The sequence below is a fragment of the Trypanosoma cruzi genome, genomic scaffold (assembly GCF_000209065.1).
Source record: "Trypanosoma cruzi strain CL Brener 1047053513751 genomic scaffold, whole genome shotgun sequence".
In the NCBI taxonomy this organism is placed as follows: domain Eukaryota; phylum Euglenozoa; class Kinetoplastea; order Trypanosomatida; family Trypanosomatidae; genus Trypanosoma; species Trypanosoma cruzi.
In genome coordinates, this window is record NW_001849306.1 from 163 (window position 1) to 20538 (window position 20376).

General features: G+C 54.9%; 5 protein-coding genes across 5 annotated transcripts, besides 10 other annotated features; all 5 read left to right on the top strand.

Annotated features, from left to right (window-relative positions):
- Positions 1–3925: part of a sequence feature (heterozygous, non-Esmeraldo-like haplotype) that runs on past the window's edge.
- Tc00.1047053509399.9 (helicase, putative) lies at positions 1122–1688 on the top strand (the record flags this gene model as incomplete). The annotated part of the gene is made up of 1 exon (XM_812996.1): positions 1122–1688. One exon carries the CDS (start codon positions 1122–1124, stop codon positions 1686–1688), a length of 567 nt encoding a protein of 188 aa, XP_818089.1.
- Positions 2374–3450, top strand: Tc00.1047053509399.20 (metacaspase, putative; the record flags this gene model as incomplete). The annotated part of the gene is made up of 1 exon (XM_812981.1): positions 2374–3450. The coding sequence occupies one exon, from the start codon at positions 2374–2376 to the stop codon at positions 3448–3450; it is 1077 nt and encodes a 358-aa protein (XP_818074.1).
- Positions 3531–7841: a mobile genetic element.
- Positions 3926–7472: a sequence feature (areas not merged during assembly with more than two copies in the genome that could not be assigned to a particular haplotype).
- Positions 7473–20376: part of a sequence feature (heterozygous, non-Esmeraldo-like haplotype) that runs on past the window's edge.
- Positions 7784–7841: a mobile genetic element.
- Positions 8387–8416: a microsatellite.
- Positions 8913–15158, top strand: Tc00.1047053509399.60 (hypothetical protein, conserved; the record flags this gene model as incomplete). The annotated part of the gene is made up of 1 exon (XM_812982.1): positions 8913–15158. The coding sequence occupies one exon, from the start codon at positions 8913–8915 to the stop codon at positions 15156–15158; it is 6246 nt and encodes a 2081-aa protein (XP_818075.1).
- Positions 13007–13073: a microsatellite.
- Tc00.1047053509399.70 (hypothetical protein, conserved) lies at positions 15521–17065 on the top strand (the record flags this gene model as incomplete). Its single annotated transcript, XM_812983.1, has 1 exon — positions 15521–17065. One exon carries the CDS (start codon positions 15521–15523, stop codon positions 17063–17065), a length of 1545 nt encoding a protein of 514 aa, XP_818076.1.
- Positions 17255–17296: a microsatellite.
- On the top strand, positions 17357–20299 carry Tc00.1047053509399.80 (hypothetical protein, conserved; the record flags this gene model as incomplete). Its single annotated transcript, XM_812984.1, has 1 exon — positions 17357–20299. One exon carries the CDS (start codon positions 17357–17359, stop codon positions 20297–20299), a length of 2943 nt encoding a protein of 980 aa, XP_818077.1.
- Positions 17487–17507: a microsatellite.
- Positions 20369–20376: part of a microsatellite that runs on past the window's edge.

The window sequence follows — 20376 nt, forward strand, 5'->3', positions numbered from 1 at the left end:
ACGGGGCAATTGGCCCTGGCAACGCGATGGGTTGGCCGGCACCGCCAGAGGGCGCGCTCCGGTTGGGCTCTTTGCTGTGTCCTGGGCGACCCGGGTCGCGTGCTGCCCTGTCGATCCGCAGCCCGGTTTTGTGGAGATGACTGGCTGTGGTTCCTCGCTCCGAAAGGCTGGCCAATCGCCCGTGATACGCGCGATGCCAACTTCCGCATTTTTTTCGCCGCATCCTCCGAGACAGGCGCTTTGCCCGCAATAATGCCGTCGGGATTGTGAGGCACGGAAATATGCGTTGGCAGCACGGCAGCTAACACATAGCGGCGCAGTACGGGCTGAGATCAGAAGCACTGCACTGCAGGATGGTTGGCTTTTGGCTTTCCAAAGAATCGTGCCCGCGTCCTTTGGTGCACGACCGTGGCGCCACGGTGGGGCAGCCAGCCATGAAAACATCAGGACGCCGGATCTTTACCGCCGCCGCAAGAATAGGTCGCTTGTGAACAAGAACGGGCCCGTGCCGTCCATACGTGCGCCCATTTTTATCGGCATCCATGCGGCGGTGGGCATGTGGGGCGTGGTTCCTCCGCCGGTTGCCTGCGCATGCGTGGGCATCGTCGCACTTACATCGAATTGACGCTGCGATTCACAGCACACGTGTTTGTTGCTGTCACCACCGCAGCACCGACGACGACGGCGGCGGGGGCGAGAAACACAGCCACGAAACGATGCATGCGAGGGAAATGTCTGAGGCGAGCGGCGACGCGGGCAACGACGAAAAGAACGGGGAAGGGCGGCGAGGGACACCATCATCACTGCCCCCCCCCCGCCTGTTGTCATCCCATTTCCCACAACGCACAGTAGCAGCACCATGAATGATCCGCCGCACATGATCGCGGAACGCCAGGGGCCGGCCAGTGAGGTGGCGAAGGGGAGGAAGAGGAGGAGTGGAACACCGCCGACCAGGAGTGGATGCGCCTTGTTGGTGGACCACTTCACCTCCGCCGCCGCCGCCCGTCCCGCAGGGAGACAGCGACCGCAGGGGCGTCAAGTCGCCAGGTCGGGAGACGGCAGTGTTGGAGCGGCGAGTGCGGCAGTTGTCACATCCACACTTTTGGAAAAACTTCGGCGGAATGTACTTCGTAAGCGTCTTGATTGGCAGCAGATGCCCTCACGGTATCCGCTCGTGCAGCGGCTGCCCGTATGGCGACAGCGTTTTGCGTGGAGCGCGCTTTTTGCCCTCGTCGGCCCTCCCGCTGCCGAGTGGCGGCAGTGTCACGGATACATTTGTATGCAGCGCACCGGAGCGGAGGGGTGACGATGTGGCCGTGCCCCAACGCGAGGTGGCAGAGCGACGGGCGCAGCAAGCAACGGAGCGGCGCACAAGGCTTGAGAATCAGATTGAGGCGAAACGGAAATTGACGGAGAAGTGGCGCCAGTACACGTGCACGCCGATAAGGTACTTTAGCACGCGAGACACAGAGGAAAAAAAGTACGCCGCCTTTGATGAAGCCACGGGGCTCCCGACGCGACGCGCGACAGGCGAGGCGTTGGGCGAGAAGGAGCAGAAGAAACTCGCAAAGGAGCTTGCGAGGTACGCGAAGGTCCACGAGGAGTTTGTTGCGAAAGGGGGCGAGGGGTGGCTGGCGGAGCAGGAGAAGGAATTGGCATCGCTTTGCCAGGCCCTCGAAAGCCTCTGACGGCGTGTCTTGCGCCGTGGCCTGCGTGCGTGTGTTTTTTGGGAGGAGGATGAAGGAAAGAGCGAAGAAAAGGAGAGCGCTGAACAAAAAGAGGAGGACGGGAGGAAACAAAATAAAGGGAATAATGTAAGGTGGGGAAGGGGAGAACAACAACACCACGGCGTTGTGTCCTCCTCGCCAGCGGCGGTGGGAGTGGTGGGGGAGGAGACGCGGAGGGCGGCCGGAGCCAGCAATAGGGTCGAAAAGAGCCGTGGGAGAAATTCCTTTAAAATAGCATGGAGGAGAAAACATAATCTTCACTCGTATCTTCCTCCCCCTGTCGCTGTGTGTGTGTGTCTGCCGCATCTGTCGGGGCCTCCCTCGCAGAGGCACATGATCCCCCTCCCCTTTCCACTGCCCGCCTGCATGTATGCATCCTTGCTGTTGTTGCTGTGGCTGCTGTGCATCTCCCGCCCTCTCTGTTTCTTGCACTCCTTCCATGTATACGCGGATGCATTTGGGTGCGCTCCGCTTGTATGCCACCAACACCGCTAGGAGGAATACACACACTTTGAGATATTTCCGCGTTAACCCACCCGACGAGGCCACCGAAACGGAAAGAAAAAGAAAAGGAAGGAGTGTTGGGGAGACAACATAAATACTGAGGTGACATATATACACACGTCTCTGAAAAGAAGGAAGAGCAATGGGCTTTGATTTTGGCTGTCTGTTAAATCTGTGCAGCACAGTGCTGAAGAGGGGTGGAGCCCCGGGGTCAAACAACTACATGGAAATCGGACTGAACCTTATCAAGATTGCAGCCCCGTATGTTGTCCAGTATCTTGGCCCTGTGCAACGCCCACCGAGGGTTGACGTTGAGGAGGCCTTCCAGCAGGCGGAGGTGACGGAGGGTTTTAAGCCGTGGGAGGCACCAACCCATGTGAGCGGCACCTTTCGTGCCCTTTTCATCGGCATCAACTACTACGGCACCAGTGCCGAGCTCTCCGGTTGTTGCAATGATGTGAAACAAATAATCGCCACACTACAAAGGAAAAGAATTCCCATCGACGAGATGAGCATACTTGTGGATGAGAGGGGGTTCCCGGGGGCCAACGGCCTCCCCACACGTGACAACATTGTGCGCTACATGGCGTGGCTTGTTAAGGGTGCAAAACCGGGTGATGTGCTCTTCATGCACTATTCCGGTCACGGCACGCAGACTCGTGCAACGAGCGACACGGAGGAGAAATTTGATCAATGCCTTGCCCCCGTCGACTTTTCGACTAAGGGCTGCATTCTTGACAACGACATTTTCAGAATTCTTCTCCCGCGATTGCCACAAGGAGTGCGACTCACTGTCGTATTTGACTGCTGCCACTCTGGCTCCATGCTTGACCTGCCGTACACGTTTTTGGGCAGCAGGAGTTTGCGCAGCAGCGTCGCCGGTCACATGCAGCGTATTCGCAGGGGAAACGACTGTGCCGGGGATGTGCTGATGATATCCGGTTGTGCTGACGAGCAGACGTCCGCTGACGTGAGCAACGCGGCCACATTTGGAACGGGCGCGTCGGGTGCTGGTGGGGCAGCCACACAGTGTCTGACGTACACAATACTCAAAGTCAGTAATCTGTCGTACCAAGATATGCTCATTGCCACCCGTGACATGCTGAGAAGAAAGGGATTCACTCAGGTGCCTCAGCTGAGTGCATCCAAGCCAATCAATTTACAGCAGAATTTTTCGCTCATGACGACGTTTGAGGTGGATCCAGCCGTCGCCACATGACTTGTGGCCACTGTTTGTAGGGCTCTGGACCGCGGCTGAACTGCCTGGAAAATAGCATGTGTTTTTTTGTTTGTTTGTAGAGGAGTTTAAGAATTTGAAGTTTGCGAGCGGGCTGGCTGCCTGAAGTCATGTATATTGTGCTAAGAAAAAGGTATTTGTGTACAAATATTCCGTATTTGATGACTCTTTGGGAGACCCCGATTGAAGGAATCAGGGAATCGTTAACGTCCAGACGTTTTACAATTATTTTACTTTTAAATTTACAGGCACAACGGGGTTGGTTTAAGAAAATGGTGTTGGTTTCTTTTACATGGCAACGGAATGGGGCGACATTGGTGCCCGTCTTTCGGAGTTGGTACGCCAACGTGGCGAAGCTCAGGTGCAGATAACGTTCATTAATGGAACCGAGATGTCGGATGAGACGTTAACTGTGGCTCCCTCATCGACAGGTTTATGCCTGATTTTGGGAAACATCAGCAAGCAATGGGAGGATTCGGGCCTTACAGGACATATTGCGAATCTCCGGGCGTTTCAAGTACCAAATTTTGAGAATCAATTGATCTTGCCCATCATGGGCGCAGGCCAGGAGTTGGGGCGCATGGCAAGGGCTCATCATTGCTGAAGGGGAGCGCTTGAGCAAGAAAAGCGCCCACGCCGCCGTGGACGTGCCGAATCGAAGCGCTCAGCTTCATTCGCAGGTGGAAGAGGCGCACAACAACCTATCGGTGCGCGAATCTGACATTGCGGTCTCCGGCGGCCTTCCTGCAGAACGAGAATGCGCGCTCGCCGGCCGCGAACAGCAGTTGGAGGCGACCCGCACCCAACTACAGGAGCGAGAGGCACGCGTTAGCGCTAAAGAGGCGCAGCCGGCCGCGTGGGAGGCGGAGACGGCGGCCAGGGAAGAAGCCCCCGCCACTCGGAGAGGCCCTACAGATGGACCTGTCGCGTGTCACAATAAGGCCGAAGATGGCGTTACCAAAAAACCACGTTAAAAGCATCGCTTGATGGCTGTGGGCGCGTCTTCACACACGGCCCAACGGACTCCGGCGCGAGAGAGACGGCAGGTTATTCCTCCAGACGTCTCAGGGCAATTTCTGATGACCACATTTCTATCCCTCGATGCCTTTGCCCTCCAGCACTTCTCCTTGGACGATCATTCCGCTACAGAAGAAGAGGGACGAATGTCCCGCGCATTCGGCGTCACCACTTGGGCCCCGCGTTTATGGGATGAGGGCGTTTCCGGAGTCGTTTTCGACCTCTGGTGCGCATGCAATTATTGGAAACGGGCGGACGACCAGGCCCAACTTGTATTTGACGGTTTGGTCGCGTGGATGTGCGCTGGAAGCGGGGCGGGATCCCACCGATCGCTTTATGAGTTTTGGCAGGATCTTACTGCAGGCCTTCCGGATGCAGCTCATGATGGCATCCGATCCCGACATCCCGGTCTTCAACATTCTCGCCCGTCCTTGCACCGCCGTTCATGAGGCTGACACCTTTGCGAGGGCAATCCAGATTCCCTTGGAACGATGAGGGACGCAACGACCGGTGCGATGCCAGTTATGTCATATTTATGGACACGACACATCTAAAAGCAACGTCCGAGACGCACCCAGAAGGAATCGCAGCGCGGACGGCCGTCAAGAAACGGCAGAGGGGCTGCCTGCTGCTTCTTGTGAAAGCGGACAACGGCAGCTCCATCCATTCCACCAACTCCCGCTATTCCGCAAAGAAGTCGCACCGCGCCGCCGATGCTCCACCCGATATTACAAATTGCCCGACGCAATCATCGAGAAGGGCAATGGAGATTATCCGTAAACGACGCTCGACTGTGGTACGACGAATCACCGATATCCCCGCTTTGGGCTAGCCACACGAAGAGAGGGAACGAGGTGGCTCGAGAAATGTGGGCCCCGTCAACGTGGTAGCAGAGAATGTCCCTGGAAGGGCAATTCACAATCTTTTGCTGCTCGCACGAACAGACAATCAGCGAGGAGAGTTGTGCGGCCTTTTTTGATGGCAATATTAGATGTGGCGCTGTCGACCCGACAGCAGTACGACAGGATGCTGCGGTCCATGTTGGAAATGAATCGAACCCCGCTGGACATGGCGATTTTGGGGTTACAAAGATTGCGGCGCGGTCGAAGGCGAAGCAGGCGTGCCCCTTGACAGAGGAGGCGGTGGATAAATGTATCCGCAGCCGGACCGATTGGAAGGAACGTGTTGTCTTACGACTTGCGTGGATAACGGCGAGCTGTTGGTCCGAGATTGCGGCCTTGACTCCCAACAATCTTAAACTGAAGGCGGACGGGGCCTTAATTTTGGATTGGTCCGTGGCGCCGAAGACGGCGAGAGCGGATCCCCACCGCGCCTTGCGGTTCGTGAGGATACGAGGGCAGGACGCCTTCGACATTATAAAGCTATGCAGGACACTTCAACACATCGAAAAGCTTACGAACCTGACGACTGCCCGGGTGGAACGAGCTTTGGCTTGGAATGCCACGGCGCATTCCATAAGACGCGGTGCGTTGAGGCACGCTGCTCAAATCGTGGAGGCGTACAATTTGAATCCACAGCTGATCTCGCAGTTGGCGAAGCACGTCGACCCGTTCGACCTTCCCCAGAACGCAGTTCGATATTTGTGGAGGTACAACACAATGCTGACCCAGGTGTTGTCGCTGGTCGCATTGATGTGAAGGAGAAACTTCGGAAGGGCAGGAACCCTGGCTGAGAGCGGAGGAGCGTTTTTCCATGATTTTTATCACAATCATGCTGCTACAATAACGCGACGCGCGACAAGGACGCGTCCGGCCACTCCACAAGATGAACGAACCATCCCGTTACAGCAGGTCCACGTGCCCGTATTGAATCCCAAAGTGGATCAAAATCCGGTTGAACCCGGCTACCTTGGAGAGGCTCATGCAAGTTTGGGGACTCGTCGGGCGGTCCCCTTTCCCTCTGCCCTTCTCCGGTAAATCGCGCGAAGGCTCACGGAGGATTCCAACCGCTGACGCGCGATTGTTAAGAAAAGCAGGAATTATCAAGGACGCGTCGTCTGCAACAACAGGCGGATGGATAATACTCTTTTCGGTTGTGGAGGAGAAAACCACCGGTTTACGACGACGGATCGCGTGGCCACGCGACAGGAACAGAGACGACCCTTAAGAGGCGAATGTTCCTCTTTTACACATTTCCCATTATTTGTCACCTGTGATGACTGAGGCCGCTTCCTGCCTGGATGTGAAGGCATCCTTCATAGTCTCTTTACCGTGGGAGACTCGGCATCTCTTTCGATGCCGCGTGGAGGACGGCACGCTGGTGGAGCTGACACGGCTCCCAATGGGATACAAGGCCAGCCCAGAAATTCTCCAGATTATTGCTTCGGCAATTGCGGTGGTGACGACGGTGGTTCGCCGCCTCCGGGCCGCACCCCCATTGGTGCGTGTCGACGTATGGATCGGTAATATACGCATTGCAGGGTCGAAAAGCGATGTGACATTGTGGGAAGCTTAAGTGATGCGTAATGCGGACAGTTGTCACGCATCCTTGGGGAGGAACGCGAATCGAGCGCTGCGCATTACACCTTTCTGTAGGTGCAGTTTGATCACTCACCAGACGGTATCCCTGAGTGAGAAGTTTGTCCTGTCTGTATGCGCCATGCCGGCGCTCAATTCTTCAACCATCTTGGAAATGGAGGTTATGGCGTCACGCTTTTTATGCGCGGCTGCCACTTTTGGTCAGGCGTTTATTTGACTACTACTTTCTCATCAAGACGGTGCGGCGACGATTGTCCGCACTTCACCGGGGGATTGTGCTGAAGACATCCCCGGCGAACCTTCCGCCGGCAGCGATTGGTTTGGGCGAGAGATTACGACACACCATCGAAAATAATAATAGGCGAATCATCAATTCCACGGAAAAGGCGCCGGCCGCCATCATCACGGATGCATTTTTTTGTGGATGGGGGCCGTTTTCATTCCATACTCCGACGACGTTAAGATTGCCGGAGGAAACGGGAGAGGAAGCCTTTTCTTATCATGCAGACCGAGGCACGCGCAGTACGCTTTGCCTTATCGGCCTTTTCCGCCATCTTGCCACCCACCATGGACGTTTGGGTGGACAACACTTCGCTGCAAGGAGCGGCGAATAAAGGCAGCTCAAAATCGCACGCCTTGACGTGGGAGCTGCAACGGGTATGCGGGTTTTTTTGGACTCTAGCGGAATACATGCATCCGTTGCCTACGTGCGGTCTGCAGACAACCCCGCAGACGGCATATCACGCGGTCGTGTTTTTACACTTCAAGACTTGGCGAAAGTGTGTAACTTGCGAAGGGGAGCGGCGGTGTCTTTTGACTGGAGGACCCCAAAGTCTGCCAGTTTGTAAGTAATTAATAAAGATGAATTTAAACTAAATGGAACGCAGCATTCCATGATATTGGCTAATGGATGATATAGGAATATATACATATGCACTTACTAGGTGTTAAAATTTGAGGGTATGGTGAATCCATGCACATTCCATTCATCTCTTTTTTATTCCTATCTTGTTTGTTTTCTATTATCGATAAACAGCAGAATTCGGCCAGCGGTCCACGTGAATATTAATCCGCTGTTTTATTTTTGTTTTTTGTTTTTTTGTTTTGATTATTTATGGCTTTACTGTATTGCTTCTGATACATGTGTGTGGACGTCGATAACCATCCAGCGGAGGGTTGGGGAGTCCGTTTTAAACTGGCTTTTGCTTCGCTAATTGTGTGCAAGCCGTGTGCTAAAAATTTTGTCCGGCATGTGTGTGTACTTACACATGTATGCTTAAGTGTTTATTCTCGAGGTACTCTTGTGGGGATGAATGTATATCAAGCACCCACAAGCCAGGGAAGAAGTAGAAGCAGCCCGATTATTGTGCGTTCTGCATCTACGCTTCTGAGCCCTTATATACTATATGTATATGTATATATGTATGTGTGTGGGTGCACTCGAGTTGGGGATGTGTGGGCGTGGGGGTTCTATTGTTACCATTTCATTTGCATCGCCCACTCCAGAGCGCATCTGTACCACACATTTATCTTTTTGTCCATCTATCCATCATTTCTTTGCTTCTGAACTTAATAATTTGCTCTTGTTTCAACGACGATGATGCCTGCATGGGCATACCCGTTCCGTGCGTCTCTCTGTTTGGTTCTTTGCCTGGCGCGCTCTTCTGCACGTATTTGCATGCCTGTTGTTGTTTGATTCCTTTCTTTTTGCCGCTTTGCTGCTTTTCTTGTGTCCATTGTGGGGGTGGGGTGGGGGATGGGAATAGAGTTGCTGAAGGGTGAAGGAAAAGGCAGGGTGGACGTCAGCATCGGCACCGCCGTTGGAGGGTGAGGCCACGCTGGATCTTTACCGCCGCCGCAAGAATAGGTCGCTTGTGAACAAGAACGGGCCCGTGCCGTCCATACGTGCGCCCATTTTTATCGGCATCCATGCGGCGGTGGGCATGTGGGGCGTGGTTCCTCCGCCGGTTGCCTGCGCATGCGTGGGCATCGTCGCACTTACATCGAATTGACGCTGCGATTCACAGCACACGTGTTTGTTGCTGTCACCACCGCAGCACCGACGACGACGGCGGCGGGGGCGAGAAACACAGCCACGAAACGATGCATGCGAGGGAAATGTCTGAGGCGAGCGGCGACGCGGGCAACGACGAAAAGAACGGGGAAGGGCGGCGAGGGACACCATCATCACTGCCCCCCCCGCCTGTTGTCATCCCATTTCCCACAACGCACAGTAGCAGCACCATGAATGATCCGCCGCACATGATCGCGGAACGCCAGGGGCCGGCCAGTGAGGTGGCGAAGGGGAGGAAGAGGAGGAGTGGAACACCGCCGACCAGGAGTGGATGCGCCTTGTTGGTGGACCACTTCACCTCCGCCGCCGCCGCCCGTCCCGCAGGGAGACAGCGACCGCAGGGGCGTCAAGTCGCCAGGTCGGGAGACGGCAGTGTTGGAGCGGCGAGTGCGGCAGTTGTCACATCCACACTTTTGGAAAAACTTCGGCGGAATGTACTTCGTAAGCGTCTTGATTGGCAGCAGATGCCCTCACGGTATCCGCTCGTGCAGCGGCTGCCCGTATGGCGACAGCGCTTTGCGTGGAGCGCGCGCTTTTTGCCCTCGTCGGCCCTCCCGCTGCCGAGTGGCGGCAGTGTCACGGATACATTTGTATGCAGCGCACCGACGGGTTCAGGAAAAAGCAGTCTTGTGCCATTATTCCTACTTGATTGTCACTGGACCCGACTGCTAGAACGCATTGATGCATCGTCTGGAAGGTTGCACAGGGACGGCCCTCGCGTACGTGATGGGGCGACGTCAGTACCATCTCCAATGCCATTTTTTGTCACCGGCAGTTCTCGCGAGTTTGTAGCTGAGTTTGGGGCGAGTAGCCGACTTTGTATTGTTGTCTCGCAGCCCACACGTCTCGCATGTGTGGAGTTGGCGAAGTTTACAGCTGCTATTCTACTGTCATCAACAACAACAACAGACTCTTCACCCCCAGATGATGTGGCCCAAGTTGGTGGTCGTGTTGGGTATGCCGTTGGCGGTGACAAATGCTTCTCCCCAGCCACAGAGATCATATACGCGACGCCTGGTTACATCTTAAATGCGGTGCTGCATAAGGGAGGGCTGCTGGCGCCCACCACACTTATCATTGATGAGGCACACTGTCGTGATATGGAGACAGACCTTCTACTGGCCTGGGCGAAGCAGCAGCTGCGGGAGAAGGGAGAGAGGCAATTGCAGCTCCGTCAGCTGGTGTTGATGTCAGCCACCCTTCCCGTGGAGGAGATGGTGGCGTTGTTCACCTCGCGGATTCCCGCAATCAACGCGGAGACGCCAAGTGGAGAAAATGCAGGGGCCTTCAACCCACATATTCTTTTGGTTGACGCCGAAGAGAGGCAGCAAACGGGGTGTGGTGACGCCGCAAACGTCGCGATTTCCACTCAGCCGTATTGTGTGGAAGAATATTTTATCGACGATCTTTCCGACACCATTGGAGCGTCCCAAGTGCTTTGTGGAAGCATAGAAAAAAATCCTTTCTTGGAGGCCCCTGCACGGCGTGTGGTGGCGTCATTGGGGCATTTTTTTTCCTACACTCGCTTTGGTGCGGACGTACATACTCCGCAGGCCCGCGTGTTGGCGCAATTTTTGCTTTTTGTACTGCAGAGTTTTGCCCTGAATTCTTCCAGTTCCGGTGTCGGGGACCAGCGGAAACCCCGCCCACTCCAGTCATCTTCTTCCGTGCCAGACCAGCAGCCGGAGAGTATTTTGGTGTTTCTTCCGGGCTTTGCGGAAATCTCGTTGGTGCTGCAGTCATTGGAGATGTTGTGTCGCGCGGTGTCTGTGGAGGTTGGGCCTGATTCTCCGCCGACACTCACGTGTGGCGTCTCTCATGGTGGTACGAGCAGTCAGCGAGGGAACGTCACATTCCTTCGGTACGAGCAATGGTGCTTTTCCGTCGCTCTGCTTCACGCCACGGCTATTGGAAGTCCACAGCAGCAGCTGCACGACTCCGCTGGCCCCTTTCCGTACCGCATTATTCTTTCCACGACGGTTGCAGAAAGTTCCGTGACCATTCCAAATGTCCGCTGTGTCGTGGACTCTTGTCTGGAAAGGCGTTTCTTTACCGATCCTCTCACAGGCGTCATGCTGCGCTCCACGGCGCTCGCGAGCGCAAGTAGTTTGCGGCAACGGGGCGGTCGCACTGGCCGAACGTGCGACGGCGCTGTGATTCATTTGGCCCCGCGTCGCCTGTTCCTTCAGCCGGAGAAAAAGAAGACCGCGCGTCAAATTGAGATGCCTGTTTTTACCGCGGGGGGCCTTTCATCTTTGCGGCGTGGCACATTATCAGGATTTGTGGCGCCTGCGCAGACATTGCCGGAAAGTCTCACGGCAAATGCGGCGGCGGTGCTTCTCCGCGTGAAGTATTTGTTCCCATCACTTCCGAGTGCATTGGTGCAGAACCTGCCAAGCCCGCCCTCGTCAGACGCGATAGCCCGCGGTGTAGAACAGCTCGTGGAGTTGGGGCTTCTGCAGTTGGATACGAGTGGGGATGGCGGTTCGTTTAATGATGCCGGAGCGAGTAGCGATCCACAGTGCAGGACGGGGGAGACAGAGGATCTGCACGCCGTGTTGTGTCGCTATGACCATGCGACGCTTACCGCAATGGGGGAGTTTGTGGCGTACCTTCCTCTGCCACATGAACAAGCGTTGCTGATTTATTATGCCCTTCAGTTTGCGTGCATTGAGGAGGCCCTTATCATTGCATGCGCCATGACGGTGCCATCACTTCTTATGTTTCCTCGCATGACAGCACAGGACGATCAATCGCAGGCGGGCACACCAGCGATGCAGTACCTGTACTCCCTAGAGATACAGCGTGAACTGGCAGGGGTTTTGAAGGCGGGAGCTGCCAAATCATCAGGGGATGAACGAGGCGATTGCCACCTCAGTGAGCCGCTGCTGTTGTGCTCTCTGCTGCGTGAGTGGTACGCATGCAATAACAGCAACGATGTCGTGGCTTTTCACACCAAATATCGCGTGAACCGCAGTGCGATTCGTCTTGTTGACGACTGCGTGGCCCAATGTGCCTCTCGTCTCTACCACCTTGTGGCGGTGGATGCAAAGGCACAGGATGGCACGGAGGGGTTGTACGGTGAACACGACACGGCCGTGCGCCGGCCGAGTACGCAGGCGGTGGAGCAACTTATCACATCGGCCTTTCCGCGTTCCTACAGGGCATTGCTGGCGGGCTCGTTGCAGCGATTGCACCGATGCGCAATGGAACACGCCACGCACCGCTTCTCACGAAGGGTTGCCACAATGACGCACTGGTACCCCCACGACGAGCAGCTTATTCGATTGCTGCAGCCATCGGCGAGGGTAGGCGACGGGAACGTACGAAAAAGAAGATGGGGGGAAAATCATAAGGACGGGCTCACAATGACGTTTGGTGCCGTACAGCACCGTCTAAGTGCGGCGTTTGTGGCTGCCTTTGCCCGCAATACCATGCGTGGCGAGGATGGGTCACACCGTGTGCATCACAGACGACTTGTGCGCAACCTCGGCGCTTTGCAGGAGGACGCGGACAGCACCTGCTCATTCAGTATTGAGCTGCACACCCAACAACAGCAAGTGGGCCTCACTCGGGCTGCGCCGTACGACCGAATGACTCTGGAGGAATTACACCGTGTGTTGGCACCTTATCTTGCAGGAACGCATCTTCGCCAGTTAGAACTTTTTGTTGGTGGACGTTCCGCAGTTGCCTGTTTTGGGGTAAATGAAACGAAGGAAAGAGAAGAAGAAACGGGTGCGGCGGCTCAGCAGGAGAAGCAGAAGCAGAAAGACGAGTTGTTGCTTGCACCTCATGTACTGCCATTTGAGGGCATGGCCAAATCAAATTCCCCCGCGGTGACACTGGCGCACATTGGCATCAGTTTACTTGTGTCCATACAAAGTGCACTAACACGTCTCACGGTGTTACTTCCACCATCCACGACGCCAAACGAAAGTAATAAGAGAAGTAATGATAATATTAGCGGTATTAATAGTAATGGCAATAATAATAATAATAATAATGGTGGTAGTAATGAGGAAAAAGATCCTGGTGAGACGCCGGCATGCCCCGTATCCATAAAAACTGCTTCGACCGCCACTTCCAGCGTCTATCGTGGCATTTGCTTCGATTCAGTGAACGAGGATGAGGAGCCGGCCAATGTGTGTGTAACGTGGCATGATAGCTACGGTCACAAATGTTCCCTGCTTCTGAGCGACGTGCGGCGTGCGGGGTACGAGGAACTCTTTCCGACACCCTCTGTGACCGCGTTGCCGGCGGCATCTGCTGCACCTGAAGCAGCAGTGGTTTTCCATGGCGATGAGTGCCGTACAACTAGTGCGGGTATGTTTTCAAACCCTTCAAGTTGCACTAAGGATCAGGTAAGAAGCAAAGAAGAAGAGGATGACGATGAGGAAACTGTGACATTGAGTGTGCAACGCGTCGTTTACACCCGCGCCGTGTATTGGAAGGTGACGCTGCCAACAGTTCGATTTGCATACAAGCGGCGTCCCCTGGAGAGCGCAAGCACGTCCCTCACGACAGGAGAGAAGACGACACCCACGCCCTTGCCAGGTGGTGAGTGTCACTACTGTTGGGTGTGCCACAGCGCATGGATGCGGAAAGACGCTTTTCTCGCACACTGTCGGTCGGTGACGCACCTCACCCGACTTGCCTTTGCTGTACAGCACGGCATGCGGCATGAATGGGTGGAGGCGTTCAGCAGCGGCACACTCTCGGATCTGCTGCTGCGACAAAAGGATCGAGATGGCAGTGGTATGTACATGGAGCTTCGACACTGTAATTTATCGCCCACGTCTTTTATGAATGCGTTGCAGTGGCAGCCGCGCAGGGATGAGGCAGTTGTCACGATGCCTATTGCCATTGCAGGTTCGCTTCTTATGCACACCACGGCGGTACCAGCATCCACTATGCCACCACATGGCGGTGGAACAAATTTGCAGGCGCTGCATGTATGGGTTCTGAACACCGAGAGCGAGGCATGTGTGTTCAAAAAGGCCACCAACGACATGCAAGCAGCCACCTCCTTGCCCCCTTCTGTATTCGTGCTGGCTGGATATCTTGCCGCCGCCTCGAGTGGCTTTGATGTTGCACTGCTGATGAATAAAAATCACACACGGGCGTATGCAGTCATGTTGTATGATTGGGGTGTGTGGCGTCTGCCGGCCCCTCTAACCCAAACGCGGCTGCGGAGTGTGCTTGACGTGTTTGCAGGGAAGCCATGGCGTGGTGTACCCGTCACAAGAGAAGATCATGAAGTGGACGATGATTGCAAGAGGGATGTGACGCCTGCTGCTGCGGGTGATGAAGATGATGTGGAGGCGGGTGATTTGCACTGGTGTATCGTCTCCGACGTCTGCCCACAGTGTACATATTGTGGGAGTGGCGGTGTTTCGGATGAGAAGAGAGCCACACCAGTGCAACAGCGGCTGCAGCATTTGCCGATCGACAATATGCCGTCGGCTGCGGAGGTGGTGGAGGGTACGATTCTGCTCGTGCTGCATGAGTATCAGAACTCGCAGCGCACCGTTATCAGTTTTGCCGACTACTTACAACGTGTGGTGGCAAAAATCGACGTATGGTCTGCAGCCCAAGAAAAACAGCAGGGGAGTACCACAAACAGTTTGAACCGGCAGTTGGCATGGAAGCGGGTGGCAACGACAACGAAAGCGACAGCCGAGAGGCGTGGCGGTGCGGAACTGCTTGCGCGGTTTGTGGCAAGTCGATACAATCAGCCACTGGAGTCTCTGCTGCGCGACATTGGTTGTCAGTTCCTCACCCCGCCGGGATCCCTCTTGCAGACTGCAACGAAGCAATCCGCCTCTCCTACCACAGGGTCCGGCAATACGTCTTTGGCACGCACCGTGACATTCAGCGCGAGCGCGATGGCGGCGGAGGGAACCACAACCGAGAAGTTATTTCTTCTTCCAACTGTTTTGCCGAGTTATTTACCGTCACCGGAATTTGCTGCACTGCTCCGTAGCCACCGGCAACGCATGCGACATACATCTGGCAATGTTCTGCCGGTGAAAAAGGCAGAAGGTGGTCCCGCTGTGACTACCGGCCCTCAGTATAAGAAGCAGCAGCAGCCATTATTTTAGACAGTCTATCTGCGAGCTTCCCTCTTTGTGATTGTGCCAGGCTGATATTTAAGAACCAACATGCTGTGGAAGATGTCTGTGATACATGCATACGCATACATACGTCCACGCAAGGAAGGAGAGATTGAGATAAAGAAGGTAGAAGCCATGAAATCGATTTGAATTTATGTGTAAGTTGTTTACTTTTCTTTCACAGGCACAAACACACCCCGCCTCCCTTCTTTTTCTTTATTATATTTTATGTGCCTCTCCGACCATTGCGGTAATAAATTTAGAAGGGGACGTCATTGAGAGGAGTAACCACCAATACTTTTTCCCTTTTTGGAGGAAGAAACGGTGTTTGCCGGCCAAAGTTCATTGCAATGCGTGTGAGACGGGCGACGACAATGACGGCGGCGTCATCCGTGATGCATCGCCAGCAGTGCCGTTGGGACCTCTCGACACCATCCGTGCCGCGACAACAACAGCGTCCATTCCGCCGCACAAAACGGACAAATTATGCGGATCGAGAGCATGTGTTGTTCCCGGATATGTGCACTTCCTTTGGGGGTGGTGCGACTGTGGAAGGAAATCGCAGTCTCAACCCCACCACCACCGCCACCACCCTTTCTTCCTTGTTCCTTTCAACAGCAACCCCAACGGAGGCGGTGTCGACACAAACAACTTCCATCTATACAAAGCGGGTGTCACTCTCGCATGGCGATCGGGTGGAGTTGCAAAAGTCGGCTCTGGCGCTCAACGCTTTGGCAACGCCCATTGTGGGTCGATTGCTGTACTACGGGCTCACGGCAATGGCGTATATACGATACAGCGTTGGACATGTATCCTTCTACACACGAAAAAGCGTAGCACCTCCGCTTTCTACTTCGTCTTCTGCAACGACGGAGACGTCATCCTTATCGTCTAATTGCTCAGTATCTTCAACTTCCATACAACATCTCATTGAAATGGGGGCGTATGAACAAGCGGCAGCAGCATTTGCAACTGAGAGGGGCGATATCAGTTCTTCTCATTGCGGTGTAAATGCACCTCTTTTCCGCGGTATCCTGCACGGAAAGGCGCTGGATTGTCTTTACGTGGGCCTAAGTTCCATTCATAGTCGTGGTCTCATGACATCGCGTGACATCCCGCGTGGCACCCGCATCGTCACGGAGCCACAGCGCAGTTACATGGACGCCGCAAACTTTCTCCCACTATTGGCGGACACGCATCTAAGACTTCCTGACACTTGGCACTACACACACCCATCCGGGGTGTTGTTGGAACTCGTGACACAGCCGTTGCCACACCACATCATGAATCATAGCTGCGATCCGAACGTCTGTAGCGGCCTCTCCCGTCAGTTTTGGCCAGCGGCAATTGCCTCCCATAATGCCGAGCTTCTCAACCGCATCCAGAGCTTCCCGCACTTTGATGACCCGAACAGTTTTTTCACCACCCGCGATGTGCCGGCCGGAGGTGAGTTGACGTTGAGTTACGCCCACCGCGTCGCCCCGCTATTTTCGGGTGAGGACCCACTGCAGAAGTTTTTTGTGATGTGCCGCTGTGGTTCGCCCATGTGCCGCCACTTTTTGTACCGTCCAACCGATGATGTCATGCGTTATGTCAGTCAGCTATCTCGTTCCTGGAGTGGAGGCAAAAAAAGAAGGAAAAGCATTCATGACGAAGCCGATGACATCTCGCGGCTGCTTCAGTTGGGATTTGATGATGAGACGGTCCTCCTGTCACTCCTGCCGTCGCGGACACAACTTATGGCGTACATGCGGACACATTTGGCATCGTCCCGCCGCACCGCGTCAAAGGGCCAGCTGCTGGCGTGCTACAGACATGTTTTCAAACTCCTCAACGAGGCCGCACCGAAGGAGCAGAACCCATATGAGGATGTTTCTTGCAGAGAGAGAAAATGAATTGAAATAAGCAAGGTGGCACCATGGAAAGGGGGTGAAGGGAGATGTATGTGGATTGATTTTGAAGCGAAGAAACGAGTCTCAAAAAAAGAAAATAGGTGGGGAGGGGAGGAGGGAAAGAGTGTGTCTGAGTGGGCGTACTTGTTTTACCCCTTATGTCACTGTGAAATTTTTCCCTCATTATTACAATTCTTTTTTTCTTTTCTTTTTTCTTTTTCTTTTTTTTTTTTTGCTGCGATATTGGCAGAAGTCGGGGTCGCCATTTTTAGATTTAGAGAAGAGGCTGCTCTCATGAGCGGCGATGGTGACTCCTCGCTTGACCCCTCTATCCTTGTAGTGGAGGCCCGCTTCAATGAGTCCCTGGGAAATCAAAGTGTCAGCGGCGGTGGTGGCAGCGAAAGATGGCAACACCATGAAGAAAAGCAGCAGCAGCAGCAGCAGCCATTGTCACTTCCTCCGCGCTCCAGAGGTGACGTTAATTGGAACGCCAGCAGCAGCAGCCCTTCGACGATAAAAGAAGCAGAGGGAGGGGATGGTGACAGGCGCACGGCCGATAGGCGATGGAGTGACGACGGGTCAAATGCTGGCAATGACCGTGACGGAGGGATAGAGAAAAATGAGGAGAATGAGGACGACATTGCAGAACGTGTGTTACGCGCACTGCGGTGCAAGGACATGCTTATGGACGAGCAGGCGCGTAACTTGCAACGTCGAGAGATGGAGGCGAGACAACTACGAAGAGAATTAGATGAACTTCGGGGAGAAAAACAACTTCTGATGCAGCAGCTGCGAGGCTTTCTGGATGGCAGCACGCCCATGACCACTGCCTCCGAAACAGGGCCCTTGAAGGACTCAGGGCAGTTGTATCCATCCATGTTGCTTCAGCGTGCGGATTCACAGCTGCAGGACGAGAGGGCGGAGCGGCAGCAGGATGCAAGGCACTTCATGGCGCACATTGAACAGCTCACGGCGCAGCTGGCCGAGGCACAGCATGAGGCAAGGACGCGTGAGGCCAGGCACGCTCAGGATCTTGACGCTATTCAACAAGAAATGCAGGAATTATCCACAGTTGTGGATGATATGCACGCAACAAAGGCAGCTTTGTGTCTCACACAAGAACAGCTTGCAAAGGCCAACGAGGAAAAGGCGCAATGTCAACTGGAACGGGACCGCCTTGTGAGGTCGCTGCAGGAGGCGTTGCGTCGTGAAGGATCGGAACATCAACGTACGCTTGAGCGTATGCGTGCGGAGGCGGGGGCATATGAACGTGCAAAGGCTGCTGCGGAGGCAAAGTGCCGCCGTGCGGAGGCGGAGCAGTTGAAATTGGTCGAGGAAATGCGGGCGTTGAGAATTGAAATGCAGCAATTGGTTGACGAAAATGCTGCACTCACACTGCGGATGGAGTCGTCTGAGCAACAATTGCAGCGCGCCCAAAAGCAGCACGTCGAGGAGCGGGCGGCAGAAGCAGAGGCGCGTCGACGGCTTCAGGAGGAGTTGGATGCGAAGGTGAGGGAAATGGCGCAGCTGCGCTTCACGCGTGACGCGCAGTCGAAATTGCTGGCGGAGGAGGACGGGCGACATGCGTTGTTCCAGGCGGAGGTGGAGGAGTGTGTGCAGAGCACACGGCAGTTGGAGGAGGCACTCATGCGATGTGAGCGGCGCCGTTGCGAGGCTGAAGAGCGTGAAACACGTGTTGTGGCGGAACGGGATGCGCTCCGTGTGCAGTTGCAGCGGGTCACTGCCGCCAGTCGGCAGGAGTTGTTGGAGCAGCAGCAGCTCACAGAGGAGATGCGCAGCTTCCACCAGGCAAAACTACAGCAGATGCAGCAGGCAGCAGAGCATCAGCGACAACGTGCAGAAAGACTTGAAGAAAAGAGTGAAGAGGCCGTAGGAGAGTATAGAACGTTGCAAGCATTACTAGATAGCACGCAGCGTCAAATGGAAGAGGTCGCCGGGGAACTGCAAGAACTGCGGCAGCAACGCATTTCGCTTGAAGCCATGCTTGCGGAGACCAAGCAGGCAAACAACGAGTGCGCCGCACGGGAGAAAAACGCTGCCGCGCAGTTGGATGCACTTCGAAGCCGATTGAAGCAGCGTGAGTGTGCATGGCGCGAGCTACGGGCCAAAATGCAGCGGCTGGAGGAGAGTGAGCAGCGACGGCGCCTCGCGGAGGCGGCAGACTCGCTTCTCCGCATGCGTCAAAATCACCACTCACAGGGAAAGTGTAAAAACAATTTGCAGACGTGCATACGGGACAAGATTTCCCGGGCAAAATTAGAAGAAAATCTGTTGGATAATATTGCGGGGGTTGATGTCAACACAACACTCTCCACAAAAGAGCCCTCGTCAATGACAGCACCACCACCACCAGAAACAAAAGGGAAACCGTTGCGCGGCCCGCAACTTGATGCATGGCAGGCAAAGTTGCAGGCCTTGGAAGCACGCAACGCCAATCTAGAAAGGCAGCTCGCTTCAAGGCAAATTGGCCACCGTGCTCTCGTTGAGGATCGTAAGGCGCTCCATCAACAGATGCATACATTGCAGGAGACGGCCCAAGGGCTGATGAGTGCTCTGGAGAGACAACATCGCGATGCGATCAAACACCTCGAGGAGGCGCACCGCCGCCGCACGCTCGTCGCGTGTCGTGAGGCGAGCGATGCGCTGGCCTCTCATGAATCTTGTGTTCGGTCCGGGGTTGCACGGGTGGTGTCGGAATTGATGGCGTTTATTCGGGCACTCGAGGCAAATGCGACGTTGGTGCCGCGTCATCACGAACGTCTGCAGGAGGCGCCCGTCCAAATGGCCGACGACGACGACAAGGAGAATATGTTGCGAGCCGCGTGCGATGACATCACGCGTAACTTTCTCGGGGTGGAGGGTGGATGGGAGGCGTTGTTGCAGCATTCATTGCGTGCGACCAGCGGCCGTAAGAGCTCTCGTGCAGACGGCGGTTCGTTGTCTGCGGCCATGCGACGCCGTATTCGGTGTTTTCTTTTGGATTACTTGCAGGCCCAACTCCTCGGAAAGCCAACGGCCGCAGCACTGCCCGCGCTCCGACGACAATCGGGTAACAAGAAGAAGGCATTGAACGTCAGCTTTGCCGCTTCCAGCGATGGCAGCAGCGAGAGCCATGATGACTGGGATGAAAAGCAGGAGAATTGTGGCGAGCAGCCTCTTGTAGAACTCTTGATGGAGCGCGTTCGGTGCGTGTATGGGGATGACACGCCTTATTAGTGTGTGTGTGTGTACATGTGGAGTTTAAAAACAGAGAGGAAGGGAGAGAGTGGGGTAAATGAAGAATCATCTCTCTC